The sequence below is a fragment of the Vidua chalybeata genome, chromosome 16 (genome assembly GCF_026979565.1).
Source record: "Vidua chalybeata isolate OUT-0048 chromosome 16, bVidCha1 merged haplotype, whole genome shotgun sequence".
NCBI classification, from domain to species: Eukaryota; Metazoa; Chordata; class Aves; order Passeriformes; family Viduidae; genus Vidua; species Vidua chalybeata.
The window spans coordinates 15,438,608-15,461,600 of record NC_071545.1 but is presented as its reverse complement, the minus strand read 5'-3'; the positions used below and the strand labels follow the sequence as shown (position 1 = coordinate 15,461,600).

The window sequence follows — 22,993 nt, the reverse complement described above, 5'->3', positions numbered from 1 at the left end:
CAAGCAGCCGGAGGGACTGAAGTCTCCAGCAGTTGCCATCCTCTCTAACTGTGTTTCCCAGGGAAGTCTGGCCATGCTGTAAGAAGCAGACCCCCCACCCTCAGCCCCTTTTTGGGCAGTCTCAGCAGAAGGACGAGGGGCAGGCAGGCACCAGGCTGGTGGAAGGGACGGGCAGCAGGAAGGGTCTGCTCTGTGGGTGTGCAGGAAGAAAATCTTTTATCTCTACCTGTTGGACTGGCTCCTTTCTTGGTGCTTGGTCCCCATATACATGACCTGGTGTAATTCCTGCTGGTCCTGGGCTGGAGCAGGGCAGCCCAGAGTGTGCACAGCACAGGAGCAGAGTGTTCCCTGCAGCCCCTGTCACACCCCCCACCCCACCACAGCACTGAGAAGCTGTTGACAGGCATGTCCCCACCCTGCCCTTGCTCTGCTCTCTCCCAATGCAGGAGAATATGCCCTGATGGTTGTTGTGTCCAACCAGTATGAGAACCTCACCCACCTGAGCCCAGTCCAGGTTCACAGTTACCTGATTGACGTGAAGGTGGAGGCAGAGGAGGACGTTCTGGTCGTGGGCCGGCCGGTCACCTTCCGAGCCACTGCCCTGCCGTCCCCGTACGGCGTGGTGTACACCTGGGACTTTGGGGACGGCTCCTCCCTGCTCACAGAGACCCAGCCCTCAGTGACCTACAGCTACCCCCGCAGAGGGGTGTTCAACGTCACCGTGACAGCCAACAACACCGTGAGCAGCGTGGAGACCGTGGAGTGCTACCAGGTGTTCGAGGAGATAACGGGGCTCCGCGTGTCCGCGGACGAGGCCGCAGAGCAGGGAGCAGCTGTCACCATCAACGCTTCCGTGGAGACTGGGGACAGCATCACCTGGATATTCGACATGGGGGACGGGACGGTGCTGAGGAGTCGGGTGCCGGTGGTAGAACACGTGTACATAAAGGACGTCAACTGCACCGTGAACGTGACAGCTGTGAATCCTGTGAACTCTGTCTCCCAGGCGGTTCCTGTCCGGATATTTGTCCTGGAAATACTCAAAATAGAGCCTACTTCTTGCATCCTGGAGCACCCGGACGTGCAGCTCACCGCCTACGTGACGGGGAATCCTGAGGAGTACGTCTTTGACTGGACTTTTGGAGACGGCTCCTCCAATGTCACGGTCAGCGGGGACCCTGTGGTGATGCACAACTTCACCCGCAGCGGGACGTTCCCGCTCACCCTGACCCTGTCCAGCAGCTTTAACAAGGCTAACTATTTCACCAGTGTCTGTGTGGAGCCGGAGATCCTCAACGTCACCCTCCTGCCTTCCAAACGCTTTGTGAGGCTCGGGGAAGAGGCCTCCTTCCAGGTCAGTGCCGTGCCTCCCTACCAGTACCGCTACCGCTGGGATTTCGGCAACAACGAGTCCGCCAGGTCGAGTGGGACTGAAGTGACCTACACCTACAAAAACACAGGAGTCTTCTTGGTCACAGTGACCGTCTCCAACAATGTCTCTTTCAACAACGACACGGCATTTGTGGAGGTCCAGGAGCCAGTTGGGGTAGCAAAGATTGAGTATAACGGGACAGATGTTCTGGAGCTGAACCAGATCTACCTGTTCTCTGCCAGCATGAATGGAACCAAAGTGAGTTACTGCTGGGACTTTGGGGATGGCACTGTCCAGCCTGGCCAAGTGGCCACCCACTCCTACAACAGCACAGGCCACTACAGCATTACAGTGACGGGGCAGAACGACGTGAGCTCCAACGAGACCACCATCGACGTCACCGTGAAACGGCGGCTCTTTGGCCTGACCGTCAACGCCAGCAGGACAGTGGTGCCGCTGAATGGGTCGGTGAGCTTTGTAGCCACGCTGGTGGCTGGCACTGCCACCCGCTACTCGTGGATCCTCTGCGATCGCTGCACTCCCATCCAAGGCTCCTCCACCATTTCCTACACCTTCCGCTCCGTGGGCACGTTCAACGTCATCGTCACGGCCGAGAACAAGATCAGCTCGCTGCAGGACAGCATCTACGTCTACGTCCTGGAGCAGATTGAGGGCCTGCAGGTGGCCAGCCCTGACCTGGTGGAGGACATGTATTTCCCAACTAACAAAACACTCCATTTGCAGGCCGTGGTGAGAGAGGGCACAAACATCTCCTACAGCTGGGTGGTCCAACGGGACAGCCATGCTGCGCAGACCTTCACTGGGAAAACCTTCCCCTTGAGCATCCTGGAAGCTGGGAACTACACTGTCTACCTGAAGGCCACCAACATGCTGGGCTGTGACACTGCTAACAGGACACTGGAGTTCATTGAAAGCCTTGGTGTCCTAAAGCCCTATGCCTTCCCCAACCCAGCTGCTATTAATGCCTCTGTGAACATAAGTGCCACCATAACCAGTGGCACTGGCGTCGCGTACGTGTGGTACCTGGAGGATGGCTCCTCTCGTGTCACCTCTGAAGCCTTTATTATACACTCCTTCCAAAGCTCTGGAATGATTGAGGTCATCGTTGGAGCAGAAAACAAGCTGAATTCAACCAATGCCACTGTTTCTGTCTGTGTGGAGGAGGTCATCGAGGGGCTGAGTATAGGGACAGCGGAGCTGGACTGTAGGTACGTCTCCTCAGGCTCCACGGTGGTCTTTGAGGGGGAGCTGCAGAGGGGGACTGAAGTGACCTGGCTGTGGCAGGTGCCAAATGGCACACTGAGTGGCCAGTCCGTGGCAGTCACGTTCCCCACGGCAGGGTTGTACACGGTCCATCTGAACGCGTCCAACGACATCAGCTGGGCTCTGGCCAGCAGGAACATCTCGGTGCTGGACAGGATTCAAGGTCTGGAAGTTGTCGCCAGCAAGAAGGTGGTGGAACCAGGGGAGCAGGTCACCTTTGAGATCAGGATGCTGTCAGGTACCTCTGTGAGTTACCTGGTGAGCATTAGTGGGGACTACTCCGTGGTGCTCAACGGCTCCAGGTACAGCCATGAGTTCACCAAGAGCGGCGATTATCTGGTGACCGTGACCGTGCAGAACCAGATCAGCATCGCCCACGCCCAGGTGCTCATCTCTGTCCTGGAGCCCATCCAGGACGTCAGGCTCCTGAACTGCTGCGAGGAGGGCATTCCCACGGGCACGGAGAAGAGCTTCAGTGCCCACGTGGGCAGCGGCTCCCGCGTGTCCTTCTCCTGGCAGTTCTGCCTGTGGAAGGAGCGAGGCCGGTCCGTGGTTGCTGCGTCAGGAGAAAGAGTTTCCTATGCTCCAGAAGCTGCAGGGCTGCTGGAGATCCACCTCACTGCCTTCAATGACTTGGGAAGTGTCAACATCACCAGAACCATCCAGGTGCAGGACCCCATAGTCCAGGTGTCCCTCAGTGCCACCAATGCCTTTGTCAACAGGACGGCGCTGTTTGAAGCCGTGGTGGTGCCCAGCAGCAGGAGCGTTGAGTTCTTGTGGAGCTTTGGGGATGGCTCTTCCACTCAAACCACCAGGGCTGCAGTGGCCAACTATTCTTACCTGAGCCCGGGGGATTACCTGGTGGAGGTGAATGCCACCAATCTCATCAGCTTCTTCATAGCCCAGCTCACTGTCACCGTCAAAGTCCTGGAGTGCGAGGAGCCCGAGGTGGAGTTGGCCCTGCCGCCGCAGGTGGTTATGAAGAGATCCCAGAGGAACTACCTGGAGGCACAGATTGACCTCCGAGGGTGCATCAAGTACCAGACAGAGCACCTGTGGGAGATCTACCGAGCGCCCAGCTGCATGAACTTGGACGACTCCAGCAGGATCCGGCTGCCGAACGTCGACGTCAACAGGCCCCAGCTGGTTATCCCAAAGCTCGGCCTGGAAGTTGGGAACTACTGTTTCATGTTTATTGTCTCCTTTGGAGACACCCCGCTGTCCAAGAGCATCTTTGCCAATGTGACTGTGATCCCGAGCAAGCTGGTCCCAATCATCGACGGGGGGTCATACCGTGTATGGTCCAACACCCAGGACTTAATCCTGGATGGGGAGAAATCCTACGACCCCAACTTGGATGATGGGGAGCAGACCCCGCTGTGGTACGAGTGGTCCTGCACATCCTCCTCCAAGGTAAGAGCAGCCTTGCCCAGCCAGAGTGACCATTTGGGAGCTCCAGCTCCACCACAAACATGCCCGGGGTGAAACGGTGTCGGGGGGAAGCTTTTGTGAGCACCTTTAGCAGGGCTGCTCTGGGAGGAGGGTTGCAAAGGTTCAGTTCCCAGCTCAGGATGATGATACAGAAATTGGTGTGAGGAATGGTGCAGCGCAGTTTGCCCGTGGGCAGGGCAGGAGGGCTGGCTCTGGGAGGGAGGCATGGGCATTGCTGCTTCCCTGGCACTTGGCCTCTGGTCCCCGGTGTCAGTGCTGCTGCTTCCAGGCACTGAGGGTGTTATGGAGCTGCTGATGCAGTCTGGGAGCTCAGGGCTCTGGTCCCTCTCCCATTAACAGTTAAACGTCTCTAACGCCATCAGGGGACAAAGTTAAACTTGGGAGAGGTCAAGTGACCACAGCTTGTGGTCACTAGCAGGTCACTGTGCTCACGTGCTGAAGTGATCTGACCCTGCACTGATGGAAGGGCAAGGGAGAACTGCCTGGCAAATCCCAATGGGAATCCACCTCAGCAGCATTTTTGATTGAATGTGGAACCCTTTTGCTTGTACAATGTCATGTTTTCTAGCTTTGTCTCAGAATAGCAAATTTGAAGTGTGTGGGGATTGGACTTTTTGGTTTAATGTGAGCTTTTTGTGTTGCTTGGCAATGTTTGTAAGGTATTTAATGAAGAATTAACTGCTGTAAACTACAAATACGAAACTCAGATGAAATACAGGAGTACTCCAACTACTGTTTACTAACCTGAAGAGTAGGATAATGTGTTTTATTGTCCACACACGCCCTGTTTCTCCCACCCCAGTGGTGGCACTGCACAGCAAGGTCTGTGACAGTGGCTCTGTGTGGACCTGAATGTTTTGGCTGTGGACTAACCCGATGTGCACCCTTACCAAGGAGGGTTTGAAAGTTCTTTTCTCCTTGCAAGCAGAGCTCGGCTGCAGGGTGCTCTCTGAATTTCAGTGCCAAGGAAGGAATTGTCACAATTTCCAAAGCTCTCTTAGAGGCAGATGTGGAGTACACGTTCGACCTCACCGTCAGGAAGGAAGGGATGAGTCCCGAGGCCACCAACCAAACCGTACGTACCACGCACAGCTGTCACCTTCTCTGCTTGGCACAGCCACCTCTGAGGCACAGAGTCATGGGATGGGTTGGGTTGGAAGGACCTTAAAGATCACCCAGTGCCACCCCTGCCATGGCAGGGACACCTTCCACTGTCCCAGGGGGCTCCAAGCCCCGTCCAGCCTGGCCTTGGGCACTGCCAGGGATCCAGGGGCAGCCACAGCTGCTCTGGGCACCCTGTGCCAGGGCCTGCCCACCCTCACAGGGAAGAATTAGTCCCTTTAGTCCCTTTCCCAAGGAAATTCCTATAGGAGAAGGGAAACTTCCTTTCCTGCTCTTTAGCAGTCCCAGCTCTTCACCTGCCACAGGCTCTGCCCTCGTTTTACCCAGAGAGCTTCCTAAGAGCCAGGGCTCAGTTTTACTGTCAACAATTCCTCTCTTCTCACCTTCCAAGTTCTTTTAGGGGAGGACTTTTTCAGTGCTCGTTGTTTATGCCCCACGAATCCCAACGCCGAGCGCACCCGCACGGTTCCTGTCAGGCACATCCATCGTGGTGCAGCTGGCAATTGGAGATGGACTCGGGCTGGGAGTGGAAACTCTTACAGCCTGGGTTTGAAACCAGAGCTGCGGGATGAAAAGAGAAAAAATGAAATTGATAGTCTTTCAAGGACATTCCGTACTATCTGGTTTCCATGCAGGAGCACAAAACAATGCTCCCAGTGTCGCAGGGAATCTGCAGATACTGGCGGGATGAATGGGGCTCCAGCGCAGTGCTGGGGAATATTTATCCCCTTTTTAGAGTCTGCCATGTTAAACAATGTCTTCATTACTGTCTTTGAATTCATAACACTCATTATGCCAGGGCAGAGGGCTCAGTCCAGTGCTGGACAAGCCCATTTCCTCAGGGATTAAAGGAATTCAGACAGAGCTCAGGAGTCAGAGTTCAACTGCTGTTGTGTCTGAGCCACCAGTGCCTCTAGAGCTCTGCGAGTGCTCTGCCAGGAAGGTGTGGTGGATGTCTGGAGATGCACAGTTGGATTCCAGCTGAAAGCCTGGAACAGTGTGCTGCTCCCTGGAAAAGGTGGTTCTTCCATCCCCACCTGCAGCACAAGCAGGGTTTGCTGGGAGTTCAGCACCAGGGACCAGAGGGACATTTCAAAAGTCATTTATGTTGTTAAAAAGTATAAATAAATAAATAAATTCAGAATAACCTAGATCAGCCCAGCTTGGCATTGGGTGGCTCTTGCAAACCAGTGATGGAAACTGGGCAGTGTAAGAGCAGAGATGCAGCTTAAATCTGACCCCAGATCCTTTGGCAATCCCTTCCTGCTGTTTCTTAGCACAGGCTGGGCTGGTGCAGAGCAACTCCTCCCTGCAGCACCAGGTGCTGGCGTGTGTCCTTACTTGTTAGGTGTCTGTGTTTTGGTGTCAGACCTTCTGATGGAGCCTCTACCCTTCCCAGGTGTTCATCAAGAGGGGAGGAGTCCCTATTGTGTCCCTGGAGTGCGTTTCCTGCAAGGCTCAGTCTGTCTACGAGGTCAGCAAGAGCTCCTACGTGTACCTGGAGGGCACCTGCCGGAACTGTCACAACGACTCCAAGCTTGGGGTAAAGTCACAAGGCTTTGCTTCACCTCTGGGGGGCTCTGGGAGAAGGAGCAGGCAGAGGGGTCAGGGTGGAAAGGGAAAGAGAAGCAAAGTCCTGGTCCTAGATTGTCATAGAGACAAGGAGGGGAAGCAGTCCCTGGCCACAGGCAGCAGCAGGTGGGTCTGGCTGAGTCCTTGTGGGGTCATTTCTAAGCCAAAGCCATGAGTGACCAGGTCTTTCCACACAAAAGCCACTTTTTTTTCTTTTTTCCCTATAATAGATCTGTAAAGTGGTTTTTCTCCCTGCTGGTTGGCATTTTGCCCATTATTCTGGTGGTTCAAGCAGAGGTGGTTCAGTCTCTCCACTTGTGCCCACCTCTAATTCCAGCTTCCACTGCAGCCTGTGGAGGGGAGCAGCTCTCAGCACTGGAAGTCCTGTTGCTCCCAGCAAGCCCAGCATGTCCTTGCCTGGCATTTTCTGCCTGCTTATCTCACTGTTTCTCCTGTTATCACAATTGTAGGTTTGTGCTATTAACAGTAACCACCCAGGCCACGTTCAGCTTGCAGCACATAAAACACGGTATCCCGTGGAGACTCCACCAGTCCTTCATTTATTTCCTGTGTTTTGTACTCTGTATTATGAAATACTCTTTTGGAAGGTGATGTAATTCCAGAAACTAAAGTAGATCTCACAGTGGAAATATTCCCACCAGACATTTTGGAAAGGTTCCAGTTCTTGTTGCTGTAGCACACAAGACTAAAGCCGAATTATCAACTGCAAATTTGGCAGACGCTCCCACTAGAAATCTGTTACTTTTTATAAAAGGCTCAATCTGAAAACATTTTAAGGACATAACTTCAGCTTCAAACCGAACCTCTCGTGTCTTTCCCCCGTCCATCCCTGCAGAGGTGGGCAGCTCACAGCTTTAAGAACAAGTCCCTCATCCTGGACAGAACAACCACGTCCACCGGCGACACGGGGATGAACCTGGTGCTGAGGCCAGGAGCCCTGAGGGATGGCGAGGGCTACACCTTCACCCTGCACATCACAGACCTCACCACGGGGGAGGAGGGCTTCGCCTCCATCGACCTGCTGCCCAACCAGCCCCCCGTGGGGGGGTCCTGCCGCCTGTCCCCCGAGGGACCCCTCAGGGCTCTGGTGACCAAGGTGCACTTCGAGTGTTCAGGTGAGAGCACCTGCCAGCCCCCCTGCTCCTCATTACCAGCTGCTCGTTCCTCAGGTGTTCCCTTCACCCCAAACTCCTGCCCCGGGGCGCTGCTGGCCAGGGCTGGGCTCAGCAGTGCTTTGGACCATGAGCAGCTTTGTGTGCCCGAATTGTGGAGCTCCCAAACTCCCCATAGCGGGCAGGCAGTTTAAAAATTCCTAACTCACGTAGGTGAGTGGTGATATCCAGGCCAGGCCAGTTCTTGTGGAAGGGACTGGTCATTTCAGTGCAGGAAAAAGAAGATGGTGCCCAAAACTGAGTCACAGTATGTGGGAAGAATCAAAAGACAAAGCAGTGGGGCCGTCTCTGCTGTGTGGGCTGGATGTTCCCACCAGAGCCACCTTCCCAACCAGCTGCAGAGACAGCAGCAGTGAGCCCAGCTTTGGAAAAGTGGCCTGGCCGATGTCCCATAGCCTTGGGCCAAGGACTAAGTGCCTCTGGAAACCAGATTTCCCCAAATGATCGGTGCTGGAGATTAGAGCTGTTTGTGCACAGTGCCGGGAAGCCACGCTGGGAGGGGATGAGCCCTGCTGCTTCCAGGGGGCTGGGCACCAAACTGGGGGAGCAGCAGAAACGTGTTCAGGGTCATGGGGTTCTAACTTTGGTATGTTTTGAGCTACCCAGAATAATGCTGGAATCAATTCCTCTTTGGAATGGTGGGAATTTCAGCTCTTTGTGATTGTTTTTAAGCTGAAGTGACAGATACGGGACACAGTGGCAATGCCAGCAGCTTCACTGGGGCTCACTGGCCAACACACAGTGAATTTCCCAAGTGCCCAGCTCCCATCAAACTCCCCATAATTCCTGGGAGCTCCAGGGAAACCTTTGTGCAGGTTTTATCCTGGACCCAGTTGTTCCTGAGATGCTGAGCTGCCGGAGGGCTGAGCCTCTGTCTAAAGTCAGGCCTTGCAGGGCTTGTAGAGAAGCTGTGGCTTTTGTCAGTGCTGTTCCCAGTCCCAGCAGAGTTATCCCCCCTTTTTATTTTGATCATGAATTTTTCATGATCCCCTTAAATGTTACAGAACCCAAACACCCAAGGAGAAACCCCTAAACATCACAAAAAATTCAGAGAGAACAAAGGCACCCATCCAGCCTGATGGAGTCCATGAGCTGTCCTCATTCTGGGGACAATCTGCCAGAGCAGGGGACCCTTGCTGGGACAGCACCAAGGGCAGGTCCATAGAACCACCAGGGAATCCTGGAATGGTTTGGAGTGGTCTTTGAAGAGCATCTTGTCCTTTGCTGGGGACACCTCCCACTTGTCCAGGTCGCTCCAAGCCCCATCCGTGCCGCAGGGCTGGGCAGGACGGGACTCCCCAGGGAGGGCAGGGGCAGGGGGCAGTGCCAGCTCCTTCGGGGCGCTGTCTGCAGCTCCCCACGGCCCTGTCAGAGCCCGCTGGGCTTTCCTTGCAGGCTGGCGGGACACGGAGGACGCGGAGGGGCCGCTGGTGTTCATCCTGCTGGCCTCGCGCCACCGGCCCGGCCACTTCCACGAGTTCTGCGTGTACAAGGGCAGCCGGGCCGAGCACGGCGCCTTCCTCCCCCCCGGCTTCCACGAGAGCGGCTTCCAGGTGTCCGTGGCCGTGCTGGTGCAGGACCAGCTGGGAGCCACCGTGGTGGCCGTGAACCGGTAAGAGGCCGCTGGGCTGGCCCTCGGCCCTGTGCCCAGCCCCAGCTCCCCAGTGCCAGGCTCGTGGCGGGTCCCTGTCCTGTTCCTGGCTGAAGGGATTGCCTCCTGGAAGAGGCTGTTGGCAGGAAAGGGAGGGGAGGCTCAGCAGAAGTGCACACAGGGAATTCCGGGCTTTGTGGGGCGTTGCTGGAGGGGGGAGGCTTTCCCAGGAGTTCGCTGCTTCCGTAGAATCGTGGATTTGTTAAAGACTCCTGGGATCGTGGGCTGGGCCGGAGAGGAGCCAGGCTGCAGGTCCGTGGTGTTTCTCACGCAAATGGGGCAGCAGCAGCAGTGCTGCCTTTGTGGGTCACCCACCTGCCTCCCCTCCTGTCCCTTCCCAACCCAGCCCACACTTCAGCCAAATCCCTCTCTCCTTGCAGCTCCATGGAAATCGGCCTCCCCGAGGGCTTCCCCAGCCTCTCCCACTGGCTCTACAATCAGACTGACACCGTGCTCCAGGGCTTGGTGAAACAAGGGGACCCCCAGCAGGTCATTGAGTACTCCCTGGCCCTCATCACCATCTTAAATGAGGTAACACAGCTTGTTCTGCCCAAGAGAGGCCTCCAGAAGTCCTTGCATTCACCAGGAGAATTTTTGGGCCAGATTTTGTACAATTATCTCTGTAGGCAGGGCAGGAATTCGGGGCTATATTCCTATTTCCCTGCCCAGGAAGAGGCTGTGCACACCTGGAAGCCAGGCAGGGATGATCCCCCTGGGCACGGGCACCCTGCTTAGGTGGATAAGGACTGCACTGTACTCGTTAGCTGCTGAGTGCCAGGCTGTTTAGATAATTGCTTGGAGAGCTGAAGTGACATTGAGGAAGTTCTGCTGGAAAACCAGCTCATGAGATCCCTCTGGGGAGCAGCAGAGGCAGGAGATGAGGAGTGCAGGGAGCAGGTGACTCCAGCTCAGCTCAGCAGCCCCTGAAACCTCTCTTTGCTCTGTCATTCTCACTCCACCTTCCTCAGCTCCTGCTGTTTTGTTTTCCACCCCCCCAGTACGAGCGATCCGTGCTGCTGGAGCCTGAGGCTGGGCAGGAATTCGAGCTCCGGACCTGGACTCGCAACAACATCACGGAGACGCTGAACTCGCTGAAGGTGAACACGGTGGATGACATCCAGCAGATCTCAGCTGCCCTGGCACAGTGCACGGTACGGCCCCTCCCCACCTCTGAGCCTGCAGGTGCAGCCCCTCGGTCCTGCCTGTGCTGGCCTGGCGCTCTGCACACGCACAGGGGGCAGATGTCACTGTCCACCCCATCAGGGTTCCTGTGGTGACGTCCTGGGCGCTGCCAGCTCTGCCCCTGGCAGCTCTGTGCTGCTCCTCTGGTGCCTGCCCTGGTTGGCAGCTGCAGGAGAGGCCTCCACAGGCTGGAGAATTGGAGAACCACGGAATGGTTTGGGTTGGAAAGGATCTTAAAGCTCATCCAGTGCCACCCCTGCCATGGCAGGGTCACCTTCCACTGTCCCAGGCTGCTCCAAGCCCTGTCCAGCCTGGCCTTGGCACTGCCAGAGATCCAGGGGCAGCCCCAGCTGCTCTGGGCACCCTGTGCCAGGGCCTGCCCACCCTCACAGGGAACAATTCCTTCCCAATATCCAATCTGATCTACCCTCTTTCATAAAGCCATTTCCCGTTGTCCTGTCCCTCCATTTCTTGTCCCAAGCCTTTCTCCAGCTCTCCTGGAGCCTTGAGGGGCTCTGAGGTCTCCTCAGAGCCTTCTCTTTTCCAGGCTGGACACCCCCAGCTCTCCCAGAGCAGAGGGGCTCCAGAAACACTGGAATAAATTGCTGTGGGAGTCACAGAATCTGTGAGGACAGGCTGGGCTCCCATCAGGAATAACACAAGTAGAGCTGCTTTGGGCCAGGGGCCAGTGCCCAGGTCTGCTGCTCCTCCCAGCCCTGTTTCTGCCCTACAAGATGAGAAACCCCTCTCTGCTCTGCTCTGCTCTGCTGCTCCCTGGGAGCACCGAGATCCTGGCAGTGTGCAGCACCAGTTCCAGTGCTGGGGCTGCTGCCTGGTGGGTTTAGGAGAGAAGAGAGCCCAGCTGGGTAATGCACTTGTGCCTTGGTGCTCAGCCAGGCTGCTCTGGCTCCTCCTCCTTCCCTCCCTAATCTTTGCTTTGGGGACTGGTCAGGTTCCTTGGCCCTGGCTGTGCTTCCCCTGCAGCCAGGTCAGTGGTGGGCAGCACTGCATCCCACCCACAGGGTCCTGAGCTGCTCCCTTCCCTGCTCCTGAGCCTGCAAACCTCAAAAACCCCTGCTTTCTGTTCCCCTCTGCCTGGGGGTTTGGGGTTGAGCACATCCCATTCCGTGCTGGAGCAGGTTGTTTCTGTCTCTCCCACCTCCTCCTGCCTCGTGACTTGATTTTGCTGTGGGAGCTTAGGTCTAGAAATAGCATTTTTGTTCCATGGGGAAAGCTGACATTCCAGGATTACTTTCTGCTCTGGGCTGGAATGAAAAGCTTAGGAAAACAGTACTCCAGAAACTCCCAAGTGGCTGAGACAAGTGGAGTTCACACATTCCTTTCCTGCACAAGTGTCCATCAGGGCTGATACATTTTTGATTTTACCTACAAGGGAGAGGAAAAATCAGAATTAGTTTCTCCTGGAGGGATAAAAAAAGAATCTTGAACTTCTTGGTCGATTCTCCTCCCTAAGTAGGAGCTGCCCTTGGGTGGTTCCTCCCCATAACCCAGTGTCTTCCCCACCTCCCTGATTCCTGACTCCGATTCACACAGTCTGTCCTGGCTCCTCAGAGCTTACAAATAAAGCAGAAAAGGGGGAATTCAAGACCTGCAGATGCTGTTTTGATTCTTCACCAAAACATATGGTGAATCATGGCTGAATCCTGTGATGATTAAAGAAAAAAGATGAATAAGAGCGAGGAACGGGGTTGTAACAGCTTCCATGTGTTCCTCAGTCCCTCCCATCCAGCCCTGGAGAGTGCAGGAAGCTCCGGGCCATGGCTGGAACATTCTGTTTCTTGGACACATCTGGGAGCAGAGGGAGGGACATCCATCATGCCTGAGTGGCAGGATTCCTCCCACAGCTTTCAGGAGGATTTGGACACCGAAATGGATTCAGTTGGGGCTAAATCCTGCTGCCATTGGAGGTCGTGGGGTGGATGGAGGAATCCCATCCAGCTCTTCCTGGTTGGTTGCTGTGTGTGGTCCCAGAGGGGAGGTGTGCCTGGTGCACACCATGGAACATGAATTTAGAATCACAGAATCCTGGAATGGCTTGGCTTGGAAGGACCAGTTTGCTCCAAGCCATGTCCAACCTGGCCTTGAACATTTCCAGGGATGGAGCAGCCACAGCTTCTCTGGGCAACAATTTCCTGCCTTTATTCCTCTTCCCAACCCAGAAGCATCCTCTGCCAGGCATCCTCTGCCTGCCTGTACACTGGCACTTTGGGAATGTCACGGGAGGGAGATGGAAGAGCCTTGGAGCCACGACAGGTTGCTGGCCACTGTCAGTGTGAGCTGGGCAGCCTCTGCTGGCCCCTCCCCAGGGGCACTTCCAGAGGGAAAAGGTCTCCTGAGGCCAGAGCCAGCTGGGCTTTCCCTGGGCTGCTCCAGCTCTGTCAGACCCTGGTCCCTTTGCAGGTGGTGAGCAAGGAGCTGGTGTGCAAGTCATGCCTGACAAGGACCCTGAACAAGCTGGAGACCATGATGACCATTCTGCAAGGGGAGACCACCCAGGGCACGGTGACACCGACCGGCATCGCCGACAACATCCTCAACATCACAGGTGACCCTTGTCCTGTGCGTGGGGACAGGGGACAGGGGACAGGCTCAGGGGCAGGAGCAGGCTGAGGGGAGCTTTCAGGCTCCTTCCTCTGCCATTTGGGCTTTGGCCCAAATTTTTAGGAAGTTGCATCTGCCATTTGGAGCATGGCATCCCAGCCCTCTCTTCTCCCTGTGCTTTTCCCAGGGTTGTCCTGGCTTTGGCAGCTGCTCTGTGGACATTTACATCTGACAGTTGTTAGTATAACTCACTAATACTCCTAATAAGCTCACTAATACTCCAGGGGATTCTCTTTTTAGTAAACAATGAGTAACAGCTATGGCTTCCAGATGCTTGTCTTCCTGGTTGGAGTCCAAGGAGGCTGTCAAACCTCACTGGGGCACCTGGGAGCACTGTGTGGAAATTCCCACCTGGGTGATCTGGGGGGAAGCAGAGACACCTTCTCTGCACCCCTTGTTACCTCTGCACTCCTTTCTGAGTGTGGTGCACTTCAGAGTGCAAAAGCTTAGGAACACGTTTTTGTTTTATCCGTTCCCTCCCAGTTTCCTGAGCTGTGGCTCTCTTCACTACACAGGAGGGAGATCCAGTGTGCTGTGATTAAGTATTCCTCACCAAACCTGGTAGATTAGAGAGGCTGCAGGAACTGCTGACAGCTTTGCTTTTAGCTCTGGGCTATGAACACTCCAGTGGGGAAGGTCATGTGCAGAGGAACAGTGAGAAGACAGCAAGGAAAACCTCGTCTGATTGCTCTGGGAAGGTGTCAGGTCCTGACTGTAGCAGTTATCCAGGCCATTTACCACTTCCTCTTCTTTTCTCTCCTGGCAGGCGACCTAATCCACCTTGTCAATACAGTTTCACAAGAATCCAAGCCCCAGGAGCTGCTGGCTGATTCCCACAATTTGCTGCTGGCTCCCAAAGCCTACAACCTGTCTTCCAGCCTGATGCGAATCCTCATGAAATCCCGGGTGCTGAACGAAGAGCCCCTCGAGCTGGTGGGAGGAGAAATTAAGGCCACAGGCAAGAGGTCTGACCCCTTTAACCTGCTTTGCTACGAAAACACACCAAACTGCCAGTTCTCCATCCCCCAGGCCTTCAACTCCACCCTTTCCAACCTGACGGATGTCATCCAAGTCATGTTCCAAGTGGACTCCAACCCTTTCCCTTTTGGCTACATCAGCAACTACACCGTGTCCACCAAGGTGGCCTCCATGGAGTTCCAGACACACAACGGGGTGCAGATCCCCATCGGGAGCCTGGACTCTGAAAAAGCCATCACTGTGATGGTCTCAAACAGCACAGAGCCCGAAAATCTCGTGGCTGGCACTGAAGTCATCGAGGCAAGAACGTCTGTGAACCTGATTGTGATCATGGAGAGCAACAACAGGGAAGCAGGACTGCACTTTCAGCTCACCTACAGAGTCCTCAATGGTAGGGCTGACAAATCCATCTCTTTGTTAGTCCTTCCTGTGGGAGAGGAGGGCTGGGTGGGAGGGATAACCAGTGTGGGAAGGGATGCTGGGTGTAAGCAGCGGGTTCCACACTGCATGGCTGAGGTTCTGGCTGTCCTGGACAATCTGCATGCCCAGTGTCATCCTTGCTTGTAGATTCCGGCCCTGAGAAGCCTTTTGCTTTTCCTAGCCCTTCTGTTGAGCCACATCAGCCCTGGAAGGCATTGTCCAGTCCCTCTCCCAGGCAGGCCCAGTGGTACCCAGTGCTCAGGCATCCTCTGAGGAGCACACTGAGGGAGCACAGTCTGGAGAAGCATCTCCCACAACTCTCTGCATTCCTTCCTCCCTGAGCCCCAGTGCTGACAGCAGACCTGTGGTTGAGCCTGCCAGGGGTTTTTAAAGCCCTTTCTGTTCCTTCCCCTCCCCACAGAGCATTACCTGGCCAGTGAGCCCGAGCCCTTCATCATGGCCTATCTCCATCATGAGCCCGAGCCCAACGAGCACAACTGCTCTGCCTCCAAGAGAATCAGCCTGGACGCCCTGGCTGGAAGTGACCACAAGCTCTACACCTTCTTCACCTCACCCAGGTAAGAGAAGCCTCCCTGGTAGTCCCTGTCAGCCTCAGGCTGTGCTGTGGATGCGTGTGAGGGGTGCTCAGGTGGTCTGTGGAGCCCCTGAGTACCTGCACAGCCGAAGGGTGTAAATCACACCACGTTCACTGGGCTTTTCCTCCTTTTTGAGTGCATCCCTGCCTTTGTGGCTGGAAGCTTTCCTTGGGCACACCTCCACCAGAATGGGGCTGGTGTCCCTTCAGGAAGCAGGGGAGTCATCTCCTTGCTTTTTCCCTTCTCCAGAACGGACGACCCCATCCAGAAATACTACCTGAACATCACCAACCACTTCAGCTGGTCGGCAGTGGAGGTGACCCTGGGGCTGTACACGTCCCTGTGCCAGTACTTCAGCGAGCAGGAGAAGCGCTGGAAGACAGAAGGAATTGTCCCCCTGGAGGAGACCAGGCCAGACCAGGCCGTGTGCTTGACCCAGCACCTCACAGCCTTTGGGGCCAGCCTGTTTGTGCCCCCAAACTCTGTCCAGTTCATCTTTCCCGTGAGTACAACAAAGCAGAGGCTGTGCAGTGCTGTCACACATAGAACGGGTTGTTGTCACCTGGAGCAAAGCCATCGGCTCCTGTTGGTTTCATGTCCAAGCTGGCACCAGCACAGGCATCTGGGAGCCCTTGGGAGGTGCAGATGGGCACAGCTCAGAGGAAGCTGTGTCCCCTGGTTGGGAATCCTGGCTGGAAACAGCCCTTTGCAGATGGCTTTAGTCCCTGCTCTGGACACCTGGCACTGTGTCTACACAGTGTGTCTACATCTTAGGGAGATGCTAAAGGTTCCTCCCAGCTGTCACCCAGCACTGTTTGATCCCAGGGAGTCGCACCTGCCAGCTGCTCCCTGCTTCCCAGGGGCTTCCAGCTCTTCCTGGCTGTGTCCCTGTGACGTGAGCAGGAGCAGGGAGCTCCTGGCAGCTGCTGCTGCCAGCTCTGCGGGGCCGCGGCTGTGAGCAGGGACACGGCCAGGAAGGAGGCAGGGAATGGGAACGGGATCCTCCCGGGGTTGCTTTTCAACACTTTTCCCTTCTCTAGGCTCCAGGCCCAGGGCTGAACTACATCGTGCTGCTGACGTGTGCTGTGTGCTTTGTCACTTACTCGGTGGCCGCGCTGATCGTGCACAAGCTGGACATGATCGACATGAACCGCGTGGGGGTGATCCCCTTCTGCGGCAAGAACGGGATGTACAAATACGAGATCCTGGTGAAAACGGGCTGGGGCAGAGGATCAGGTGAGCCTGCAGCCTGCTCCCCTGCCTGCTTCCCAGGGGGACACCTGTAGCTCACCTGAGGTCCCCACGTGCTGAGGGCACGTCACGCTCTGAATGCTCCCCGCAGGGCGCAGAGCTGAGCTGCAGATTCAGTCCAGGGCTTCCCACAGCATTCCCAGGTTTTATCGTGTGGTGATGGGGCAGGTCAAGGGAATGGTTTGGGTTGGAAGGTTCCTCAAAAACCTCCTGGTTCCAAACTCCTGACATGGGCAGGGACACCTTCCACTAGCCCAGGCTGCTCCAGCACTGGCTGTTGTGGTGAGACAAGCAATTGCTGCTGGAAGGAACCACCCAGGAGAGAAATTCCCCCATCCTGCCTTCCTTGACTGGGCTGTGGTTGCAGAGGCAGAAGGTGTTCCTCACTTGTGACCCTCTCCTGCCCAGCTGGCCCTTTGGATGGCTCCTTTTGCTGTCCTCCAGGATCCATCACTTTGTTCTGAATCCTTCCCAGCAGCAGGCAGGCACAAAGTTTGGCTTCTCCCCGCAGGCTGGGTTTGTGGATAGAGCTGTCACAGGCAGGGCTGGGGAACAGCTGCACCTCGGGTGGGCTTCCCTGAGGGAGCCCCTTCCTTCCCTGCAGGCACCACGGCCCACGTGGGCATCGCCCTGTACGGGGTGGACAACAAAAGTGGGCACAGACACCTGGATGGGGACAACGCCTTCCACCGCAACAGCCTGGACGTGTTCCAGATCGCCACGGAGCGCAGCCTGGGCAGCGTCTGGCGCATCCGCATCTGGCACGACAACAAAGGTGGGCACGGAGGGGCCACCTGCTGGCCCTGGACAGGGCGAGCTGGCCCGTGGTGACCGCTGCATCGGGGGGACATTGCAGGGGGACATTGTGGGGGGACATGGAGTCTCCGTCATGGACTGGCCAGGTGCCACCCCAGACACAGAGGATGCAATGTGCCAGGCACTGTGACCATAAATGCCACCCCAGACACAGAGGATGCACCATGACCATAAATGTCACCCCAGACACAGAGGATGCACCATGACCATAAATACCACCCCAGACACAGAGGATGCAGCATGACCACAAATGTCACCCCAGACACAGAGGATGCAATGTCCCGTGCACCGTGACCATAAATGTCACCCCAGACACAGAGGATGCACCATGACCACAAATGTCACCCCAGACACAGAGGATGCACCATGACCATAAATGCCACCCCAGGCACAGAGGATGCAGCATGACCACAAATGTCACCCCAGACACAGAGGATGCAATGTGCCAGGCACTGTGACCATAAATACCACCCCAGACACAGAGGATGCACCATGACCATAAATGTCACCTCAGACACAGAGGATGCAATGTCCCGTGCACCGTGACCATAAATGTCACCCCAGACACAGAGGATGCAATGTGCCATGCACTGTGACCATAAATGTCACCTCAGGGTGAGGTGGCTGTGCCACACTTCCCTGGTGGGTCCTGTGCAGCGCCCACCGATGACAATCGTGTCCCTGTCCCACTGACGGTGCTCATGTGGCCCCTCAGCGTCGCAGGCTCACGCAGGGAATGTGTGCCCTGAAATAACTCCTTTGTCTCCCCCCGTTCAGGCCTGAGCCCCTCGTGGTACCTGCAGCACGTCATCGTGCGGGACCTGCAGAGCAGCAAGAGCTATTTCTTCCTGGTGAACGACTGGCTGTCGGTGGAGAGCGAGGACAACGATGGCCTGGTGGAGAGGGAGGTGTTTGCTGCCAGTGAGTGCCCCACGTCCCCTGGCTCCTTCTCACCCCTCGTGCCTGGGCCCCTCCTTTTCTCCAGGCTGAGCCCCCCCAGCTCCCTCAGCCACTCCTGGTGCTCCAGACCCTTCCCCATCTCTGTTCCCTTCTCTGGACACGCTCCAGCCCCTCCAGCTCTTTCTTCTTGTGAGGTTCACAGAACTGACCCCAGGACTGGAGGTTCCCCAGCATTGCCCTGTGCAAGGGACGGGCGCTGCCCTGGGGCACAAGCCAGGTGCCATGGGCCTCTTGCCCACCTGGGCACAGCTGGGCTCACGTTCAGCCCCTGTCCCTGCCAGATCCTTTTCTGCTGGGCAGCTTTTCCAGCCACTCATCCTCAGACCTGGAGCACTGCACGGGGAAGGGCCCCTGTGCATGGAGTGTGGTTACTCTGGACTTCCTGGGATGGATGTGGCCAGCTCTGCCAGGTCCCCACGGCGGTGCAGCCACCCTGAGCGTGTCACTTTGTCCCCAGGTGAGAGCGAGCTGAGGAGCTTCTGGCGGATCTTCGTGGCGGAGCTGCAGCGCGGGTTCTTCGAGAAGCACGTGTGGCTGTCGCTGTGGGACCGCCCGCCCCGCTCCCGCTTCACCCGCGTCCAGAGGGCCACCTGCTGCTGCCTCCTCATCTTCCTCTTCCTCTGCGCCAACGCCGTGTGGTACGGCGCGGTGGGCAACGTCCACCTCAGGTGTGTGAAGGGCAGTGTCCACCTCAGGTGTGTGATGGGCAACGTCCACCTCAGGTGTGTCCATGGTTTGGTGGGCAATGTCCACCTCAGGTGTGTTTGGTGTGGGCAATGTCCACCTCAGGTGTGTGATGGGCAACGTCCACCTCAGGTGTGTGATGGGCAATGTCCATCTCAGGTGTGTGATGGGCAATGTCCATCTCAGGTGTGTGATGGGCAGTGTCCACCTCAGGTGTGTAAAGGGCAGTGTCCACGTCAGGTGTGTGATGGGCAGTGTCCACCTCAGGTGTGTAAAGGGCAGTGTCCACCTCAGGTGTGTCCATGGTTTGGTGGGCAGTGTCCACCTCAGGTGTGTGATGGGCAGTGTCCACCTCAGGTGTGTGTGATGGGCAGTGTCCACCTCAGGTGTGTCCATGGTTTGGTGGGCAGTGTCCACCTCAGGTGTGTGATGGGCAGTGTCCACCTCAGGTGTGTCCCTGGTGTGGTGGGCAGTGTCCACCTCAGGTGTGTAATGGGCAGTGTCCACCTCAGGTGTGTCCCTGGTGTGGTGGGCAGTGTCCACCTCAGGTGTGTCCCTGGTGTGGTGGGCAGTGTCCACCTCAGGTGTGTCCATGGTTTGGTGGGCAATGTCCACCTCAGGTGTGTCCCTGGTGTGGTGGGCAGTGTCCACCTCAGGTGTGTTTGGTGTGGGCAGTGTCCACCTCAGGTGTGTAATGGGCAGTGTCCACCTCAGGTGTGTCCCTGGTGTGGTGGGCAGTGTCCACCTCAGGTGTGTCCCTGGTGTGGTGGGCAGTGTCCACCTCAGGTGTGTCCCCAGCCAGACCCACCTGCTCGGGGCCCTCCTGCCTGTCCCGTTGGGGCAGGACACATCTTCCATCTGCTGGGAAGAGCTTCCTTGCTTGTGCCTTGGCTGTGCCCTCCCCATTCTAAGGAGTCTGGGACCAGGACATGGACCGTGGATGACCAAAACCAGCCTGATTTTGGTTTTCAGGCCCGTTTCCTTCTCTGCACATCTGGAATTCCTGGTTGTGCACTTTTGTCTGCTGCTTGCTTACCTGGCAACCCCAAATGCTCCTGCTGCCACTTTCTCTGATCCCTCTTGCTTCCCTGCAGCAACGTGGCCGTTTCCAGCCTGATCCCTGTCAGTGTGGACACGGTGGCTGTTGGCCTGGTGTCCAGCGTGGTGGTTTATCCTCTCTACCTGGTCATTTTATTTCTCTTCAGGATGGCTCGTGGCAAGGTAAGGAGTGGGGGGAGTGGTTGCAGGCTGCTCAGCTGGGTGGGAGGCCACCAGGTTTGCTTCTGGGAGGCAGAATTCTGCCTTTCCTGGGACCTCACTCCTCCAGCTGGGCTCTGCGCTTGCCCGGTTGTGCTGCACCAGGGCCAGACCCTTCCCTGGCCTCTGCCCCCCTGCCTGAGCTCAGATCACTGCTGGCCTCTGTCGGTGCCCAGGCACCAAAAGGCAGATTTTAGAAGCTGTTTGGGCACCTCCTCCCTCAGGATGTCAGCTGTGTGACAGGCACCCAAATGCCCAAGGCAGGAGCCCAGGAGCTGCTCAGTGGAGCCTCTCTGATGTCTGCCCTGGGCAGAGCTCAGCTGGCTGAGCAGAGCTGTGCTGAGGCAGCTGGGCAGGGATTAGCTGGGGATTTACCGACTAGTTAAGCACAATTAGCAGCCCCATTAAGTATTGCAGCCAGCTGCTTGGGGACTGATGAGCAGCAAGTGTGGCTGATGCTGCTGAGAGCACACAGGAAAAGCTTTCAGACTCGTAGCTGGGACAGCCTGGGTGGCCCTGGTTGTGGCAAGTGTGGCTGCAGGTGTCTGGGAGGCAGAGGAGGATGGGCATGTGGCTGCTCTCAGTGGCAGTGTCACCTCTGCCCCTCCTGTGTGCCCTGCAGGTCTCCCTCAGCCACACAGTGACTCACTCAGACCAGCAGTCCCTGGAGATCGACAACTACCTGGACTCCTCAATCCTTGACAGCTCCTTCCCCACCTTCCCCGGGCTCCAGGCAGAGGTAACTGTCCCTCCCTGCAGCTGGGCAGGCTCCTGGAGGTGTGGGCCCAGGGCCAGGAGCAGCTCAGTGGCTCCTGATGCTCCCAGCCCGCTGCTTGGACCAGGCACAAACCTGTGTCCTGCTCCTGAAACTTTCCTGTTCCCCGCAGGCCTTCTCTGAGCAAACCAAAACAGATCTGTTCCTGGAGGACTCCAAGAGGTGAGTGGCTTTCTGGAGGTGGAGCAAGCAGGACTTCAGTCTGTGCTTTGCTGGGCTCCCACAGTTGTTTCCCTCTTCAGTTCTGAGAGGAATAGCAGATTTGTCTTTGCAAACGAGCTGTGGGTCTGCTGGTAGATAAAACCAGCACTGAGAGATAAAAGAAACAATGGGAAGGATTCCACTGATTGATGAATGATAAAACATATCTGCTTTTACAAATAAACTTCAGGGTTGCTGATAAATTAAACTGGACATTGAAAGATGAAAGAAACAATGGGGGGAAACCCCTAAATTCCATAAGAATTAAAAATTAAAAAGGGAGGGTTATACATTAGAGGGAAATCTTCAGGATCAGGCATATTGGGAAGTCTGAACCTCTAAGATTTCCTTAGAGGGAAATCTTCAGGATCAGGCATATTGGGAAGTCTGAACCTCTCAAGTACCTCAGCCAGTGGGGAAAGAGAGAAGGGAGATGCAGATGGGAAATTGGGATAAAAAGAAGGCTGTGTCCTCCAAAAATTTGAGAGACCCCAGGGGAATGCCCCATGGCCTCTCCCTTTATTCAAATGAAGTAAAAGGACTCCTCTGTCTCCTTTTTGGGCATAAACCTCTGATGCTTGTGGATTGGCTTTCCTGACAGTTCCTTTTCTCGCGCTCCCCTGGTTCCTGACCGCCCCCGTTGCCGTTTTCCCACAGCCTGGTGCCGTGGCCCTCCAGCGAGGCCCTGCTCAGCTGGCCAGACCTGCTGAGTGACCCCTCCATCATGGACAACACCATCCAGAAGCTGAAGAGAGGCCGGGCCAGCCGCCACCTGGGGCTCGAGGCCCCGCTGGCCACCGAGGAGGACGCCTTGTCCCTTGGGGTGCACCAGGGACAGCCCCGCTACTTCTCGGCCTCAGGTGAGCCCCCCTGGCGTGGGGCAGAGGTGGAACAGCAGAGCTGCTGCCATCACTGCTGGCTGCACTCTGGAGGGCAGGGGAGGAGGGTTGTGTCTGTTCCGTGGGGATTTTAGTCTGGAAAACCAGAAATCCTGGTGGGCATCAGACTGAGGTGGGTGGTCGCACGGTGCCAGCAAGCTGGGAGCCAGGAGAGGTGTGTTCCCGTGGGAGTGCTGCAAGCAACCAGCACTTCCTCACTGGTTTCAAAGCCACATTGTGTCCCTGAGGCTCTGGAAGCAGCTGGAGAAGGAGAACTTGGCCTTCTGAGCCAGCAGTCCTCTGCCCAGCTCTGTGGCCAAGCTGGGATAGACAGGAGCTGGAGGACAGGGAGCAGGGGAGGGCTGTCCCAGGGAGAAGGACATGGCTGTGACCCTTCTCCTCCTCCTCCCTGGTTCCAGCAGGTGGCTGAGCCATGCCCTGGGGTGCTGCTGGGAGCTGAGCTCCTGCCAACGCTGTCTGTGCTCTCTCTTTCCCAGATGAGGATCTGATCCGGCAGATCCTGGCAGATGGAGCCAGCGGCATCTCCCAGGACCTGGGGCCGTACATGAGGGCAGAAACAGATCTGATCTCAGGCCTGTGAGTGTTTGGGGAGCAGAGCCCCACGGGGCCAGAGCCTCCCGCCCCCTGCCCTCACACCCAGCTGAGCTGAGCTGGCTTTGGGATGCCTGCCAGGGTCACTCTGTCCCTGCTGGCCGTGGCTCCTGCA

General features: G+C 56.5%; 1 protein-coding gene across 1 annotated transcript in view; it reads left to right on the top strand.

Annotated features, from left to right (window-relative positions):
* The window catches only part of PKD1 (polycystin 1, transient receptor potential channel interacting), an 83,435-nt gene that overhangs the window by 49,573 nt on the left and 10,869 nt on the right, over nt 1-22,993 (top strand). Inside the window, exons 15-34 of the mRNA XM_053957433.1 lie at nt 447-4,069; nt 5,037-5,183; nt 6,630-6,773; nt 7,659-7,938; nt 9,391-9,607; nt 10,027-10,177; nt 10,645-10,797; nt 13,250-13,394; nt 14,217-14,819; nt 15,270-15,426; nt 15,694-15,946; nt 16,485-16,680; nt 17,300-17,470; nt 18,289-18,432; nt 18,929-19,139; nt 20,250-20,376; nt 21,035-21,151; nt 21,300-21,349; nt 22,046-22,248; nt 22,764-22,863. Of these exons, the coding sequence (XP_053813408.1) occupies nt 447-4,069; nt 5,037-5,183; nt 6,630-6,773; nt 7,659-7,938; nt 9,391-9,607; nt 10,027-10,177; nt 10,645-10,797; nt 13,250-13,394; nt 14,217-14,819; nt 15,270-15,426; nt 15,694-15,946; nt 16,485-16,680; nt 17,300-17,470; nt 18,289-18,432; nt 18,929-19,139; nt 20,250-20,376; nt 21,035-21,151; nt 21,300-21,349; nt 22,046-22,248; nt 22,764-22,863 (7,192 nt within the window). The remainder of the gene's footprint in view (nt 1-446; nt 4,070-5,036; nt 5,184-6,629; nt 6,774-7,658; nt 7,939-9,390; nt 9,608-10,026; nt 10,178-10,644; nt 10,798-13,249; nt 13,395-14,216; nt 14,820-15,269; nt 15,427-15,693; nt 15,947-16,484; nt 16,681-17,299; nt 17,471-18,288; nt 18,433-18,928; nt 19,140-20,249; nt 20,377-21,034; nt 21,152-21,299; nt 21,350-22,045; nt 22,249-22,763; nt 22,864-22,993) is intronic.